Source organism: Gossypium hirsutum, chromosome A07 (assembly GCF_007990345.1).
Source record: "Gossypium hirsutum isolate 1008001.06 chromosome A07, Gossypium_hirsutum_v2.1, whole genome shotgun sequence".
NCBI classification, from domain to species: domain Eukaryota; kingdom Viridiplantae; phylum Streptophyta; class Magnoliopsida; order Malvales; family Malvaceae; genus Gossypium; species Gossypium hirsutum.
The window spans coordinates 34,433,844-34,439,007 of NC_053430.1; the positions used below are offsets into that span (position 1 = coordinate 34,433,844).

At 35.5% G+C, this 5,164-nt stretch overlaps 1 protein-coding gene across 1 annotated transcript; it reads left to right on the forward strand.

The window, feature by feature from the left end:
• The first annotated feature begins 528 nt into the window (after positions 1-528).
• On the forward strand, positions 529-4,946 carry LOC107955314 (polygalacturonate 4-alpha-galacturonosyltransferase). The gene is given in 13 exon segments (XM_016891051.2): positions 529-697; positions 951-1,004; positions 1,097-1,251; positions 1,730-1,764; positions 1,870-1,929; positions 2,043-2,177; positions 2,281-2,347; positions 2,434-2,474; positions 2,554-2,888; positions 3,008-3,365; positions 3,523-3,598; positions 3,601-4,103; positions 4,433-4,946. Coding segments are annotated over 11 exon segments (2,043 nt in total). The 5' UTR covers positions 529-697; positions 951-1,004; positions 1,097-1,109; the 3' UTR covers positions 4,724-4,946.
• The last annotated feature ends 218 nt before the right edge of the window (positions 4,947-5,164 follow it).

The following is a 5,164-nucleotide window of genomic DNA, read 5'->3' on the forward strand; positions in this document are numbered from 1 at the left end:
CTTTCCTTTTGGTAACCCCTTTGCCTTGGACAAAAACCACCCCAAATCCCTTTTTTTCTCTTCTCCTCCTCCTCTTCTTTCTCCTCTTCCTTTTCTTTTTCTATTACATAAGCCCTAAATGGGTGCTATAAAGGTTATTTAAATCGATGCTAACCGGCCAACTTGACAGTTAATGACACCAAGCAAGCTGTCATCTGCCATGTCACTTTGCCATTACGTTTGTAACGAAAAACGGTAAAGAAGGACTGTTTTGTTATTTTTTTAAAGTTGAGTGACTAAAATGAAACCAATATGACTATTTGGTTAGCTACCCAAAATTAAGTAATTGTTGGTGTAATTTACCCTTATATTTATATAATATGTTTAATTTGTACAAAACCCATGTTTTTTTGATGATATTATATTTATGTAATATAAAACTATATTAAAGTAGAATAATTAAGTTGCATGGAGTAGAATAAGGTGGGCTGGCTCATTACGTCATAAAGCTAGACTGGCGATAAAAACGGCAACGTCTTTGTCGGCTAAAAGAGAAATTAAAATAATTATCCCATCTCTCAGATCATCTTTTTCCGGAAGGAATGAACATATATATGTATGAAAGCGAAGACGATAGTAAGATAATGAAAAATAACCCTTACTAACGGAAAAAACGAAAACCGAACCGAGATCGAAGATCCCCTTGTTCTTTATATATGTATGTATCTATATATATATATTAATTTCTGTTATCTCAAGTTTCTTTTGTTTCTTGCTTGTTTAGGCCAACGCATTCCTTTTAAATTACACTCACTTCGTTTTCAAGATAAATAATTTTGTTCCTCACTCCACCATCTTCCTGCATTTCCCTTTCTCTCTACACTATTAAATTCCTTTTTTTTTTACTGATAAAAGCATTTAATTAACGCTTAATCTATGCTTGCTTTCCCATGGGTTTCCATTCCAACTAGCTTCGATACGGATCTGCTGCTTTCAGTTTCACGCGATCTCCTCGCTGTTAACTTGTAATTATCCTTTTTCCACCTTTTGATTATGCAATTTCGTTTTTTTTTTTTTAATGTTTAAGTGATTTTGCTGCTGCTATTGTTCTTATTAGGCTCTGATAGCCAATGGCGTTGAAGCGGGGACTATCCAGTGTGGGCGTCCAAAGGAGCAGAAGTTCTGGATCTCGATTGCGTATCGTGATTCTTTTTTTCTTCTCAATTCTGACGCTACTTGTTTTCTTTGTCGGTCAAGGGCTTTACATTTCTGGTTCGTTTTTTCTCTTAATTTCCCCCTGCGTTTTTAAGTACCTACTGACCAGATCTAACTTTATATTTGATTTTGATTTTGTATTTTAGAATGATGATAAATTAATTATTTGTTTTGATTAGTTTATAAATGCGTCCTTTTCGATCTGATAAAATTGAAAAGTGCCTCATCTTTTAATTGATTCCGAGCTTTGATTAGTGAATTTCTTAAAAAAGTTTTTGGCTTCTCATTTTACTAGAAATTTGTGAAGTCAAATGGTCTAACTTTAGTTACACAACATTGTCGTGAATAGTGATGCTTCTACTAAGGTCCAATTTTAACTTACAATTCGTTGCTCCATCTCACCTAATATTTATCATCATAATAGAACTTTTGTTCAATTATGTTGAATTGTTTTGTGAGTATAAAGTTAGATGTAAATTCAATTATGTTCTTTGATTGCATCTGATCTTTGTTCCAATTTTTGTTTCTTGTGCAGACGAAGATAGTGTTCAAAGTGGTTTTGGTAAACAGGTTTCTTCCTTAAAACCTTATCCACCTGCATTGCTTTTAACTTAGATGACAGTCTGTGACAGCTTTTATACCCAGATCTGCATTATTTTAAAATGGGTTTTGCAGAATGTTGACTGGAGAGAAAGGCTGGCATCCCAATCTATCAAAAACCTATTCACTAAAGAGGTGAGTGCGTGTTGGATTATATTCTATACAAATTATGGTTCTTGCTCCAATTGTCATTAGACTTTAATTGTCAATTATATTTATCATCTGATGTCATACTCAAATCATTCTAGGTTATTGATGTTGTATCTACTAGTACAGCTGATTTGGGGCCATTAAGTCTTGATTCTTTCAGAAAAGGCAATTTGTCTACATCATGGAAAGTTATTGGGGTAGAGTCTTCAGTTGCGGATAAAGCTACTTCTCAGGTTAGGATCATACCTCAGTAGTCAAATCTATCCCAACCCCTCCTCCAAAGAAAAAAAAAGTTGCTGATTGACTAATCTTTATATGATTCTCACTTGTTCAAAGTCAAATCAAAAGGCTACAGACTTGAAACAAGAAATGTCTCAAGTTAAAGAGGGAAAGCTTCCTAATGGTAATGCATTTCTGATCTGTTAAATATAGATATGCCTAATGCTATTGGTGAATTTTCTTTCATGCTGACCTGGCTGTTCTATGCAGATGATCATTCACATGATATGCTTACTACAACACTTCGAAGGGTAATTATCATCTTTTGATTCACTGAGTGCTTTAGTATTATAACTAATTATATAATAAGAGGCATGTTACTGACTGCAGCAACTTAGAGATAATAGGCGTGAGAAGCATGTGGCTGGTTTGGTGCAAAAAGATGATGAAGCTACTGTGAAACTTGAAAATGCAGCCATTGAACGATCCAAAGCTGTGGACTCTGCAGTTCTTGGCAAATATAATATGTGGAGGAAAGAAATTGATAATGAGAACTCTGATTCCACAGTGCGCTTGATGAGTGATCAAATTATACTGGCAAAGGTTTATATAATTATTGCAAGCATGAAAAACAAGCTTGACTTGCGAAAAGAATTGCAGATTAGGCTCAAAGAGAGTCTGCATGCCTTAGGAGAGTCAACAACTGACGCTGATCTACCTCATAGGTAAAGGAAGTTGGGTCTTTAATCTCCTTGGCTATGTGCTGTAGTCCATGTTTCCTCCAGGTTTTGCTTTTGATGATTCTGTCAGTTTCTAATGTTGTATTCTCATGTGAATTACTCAGTGCATCTGATAAAATTAAAGCAATGGAAAAAGTTCTAGCCAAAGCAAGAGAGCAATTATATGATTGCAAGTTGATGCTTGGAAAGCTCAGAGCAATGCTTCAGGCATCAGTAGAACAAGTTATGAGCTTGAAAAAAGATAGCATGTTCCTGAGTCAATTAGCTGCCAAAACAGTTCCCAATGCAATCCATTGCTTGTCGATGCGCTTGACCATAGAATATTATCTCCTTCCCGCAGAGAAGAGAAAGTTCCCTAGAAGTGAGAATTTGGAAAATCCAAAACTCTACCATTATGCCCTTTTCTCTGATAATGTCTTGGCTGCATCTGTCGTTGTCAATTCAACTATCATGAATGCCAAGGTGATAAAAGCTGCCTTAACTTGCATAGCTGTCTCAGTTGTTCTTTACTTTTTTTTTTCTTTTTTTTTTTCACTCATTGATTAGGAATTGTTATGTTTATAAGAATTGAGGCTCAGATGCAGTCTTCACTAAAATTTTCTTCTTGGTTGTATTGCAGGATCCCTCTAAACATGTTTTCCATCTTGTTACTGATAAACTTAATTTTGGAGCAATGAACATGTGGTTTCTGTTGAATCCCCTGGAAAAGCCACCATCAATGTTGAAAATGTTGATGAATTCAAGTGGCTTAATTCATCCTATTGCCCTGTCCTCCGGCAGCTTGAGACTGCAGCGATGAAGGAGTACTACTTCAAGGCAGATCAGCCAACCAATTCTGGATCTTCGAACTTGAAGTATCGAAACCCAAAGTATCTCTCAATGCTTAATCACTTGCGGTTCTATCTGCCACAGGTCTACCCAAAGTTAGATAAGATCCTCTTTCTTGATGATGACATTGTTGTCCAGAAAGACTTGACTGGATTATGGTCTGTAGAGCTCCATGGAAAAGTGAATGGTGCAGTAGAAACTTGCGGTGAAAGCTTTCATCGTTTTGACAAGTATCTGAACTTCTCAAATCCTCATATTTCACAGAACTTTGATCCTAATGCTTGTGGGTGGGCATATGGAATGAACATGTTTGATCTCAAGGTTTGGAGAAAGAAGGATATTACTGGCATATACCACAAGTGGCAAAATATGGTGAGTTAATGGAAAGACGGAAGTTTTGATTTCATGCTAGTTATTTTCTCCTTCACATATACACACACCACCTTTCATGCTTTCATGGAGATAAATCACTTAGTTGTTGACGGATTAAACCCACAAGTTTTCCAATTATCAAATAACTTTCTAGCGAACATGTTGCTCAAGTTATATATGCAAAGCTGATGGTATTATAGGTTTTGAGGGGCAGGTTGACTCCTTTGGGAGACAGACGACATTTGAAGACTTCTCACGACTTCAAAGGATAATTTGTTGTATGTTCTGATCTTTTTTTTTTTTTCTTGATTTGTTTGAATATTTATCAGAATGAAGATAGAGCATTGTGGAAGCTGGGGACACTTCCTCCGGGGCTGATCACATTTTATGGTCTAACACATCCACTTCAGAAATCATGGCATGTACTTGGTCTTGGCTACAATCCAAATGTAGACAAGAAAGAAATTGAAAGTGCAGCAGTTATCCATTACAATGGCAACATGAAACCTTGGCTGGAGTTGGCCATGACGAAATATCGATCATACTGGACCAAGTACATCAAGTATGATCATCCCTACCTTCACAGTTGCAAGTTCAGGAATGAACCAGATTATAATTAGTGACATTTTGTTTTCTTTTTCCTTCTATTTTTTCTATACTCTTCTTATTCCCACATTATTGTTTATTCTTCCTTGTAATTCATTAAATTCATTCCCTTAAGCTTCTCATTCATTGGAACGAGTTAACAAATTGTACGCCAGGCTAACCTCTGTACTTAAGACACCCCATGATTTTTTCACCCTTGTCCAATTTTAGTAGAATAGTGAAAATCTTGGTCCACTATATTTTTTGAACAATAGCTCCTTTTGCTGGATTTAACGTGTATATATTATAAAGACTCAAATTCCTAAGTTTGTTTTCTGAAGCAATTTTCTTTTTGAATTATTGCTCGATAAAGAAACCCAAGATCCAATTAACAAAGGAAATTAGAATTTAATTGATGAAATAAAATCTAAAAAGAAAATGAAAGTAGAAAAGAAACAAAGGGTTTAGAGATGTAT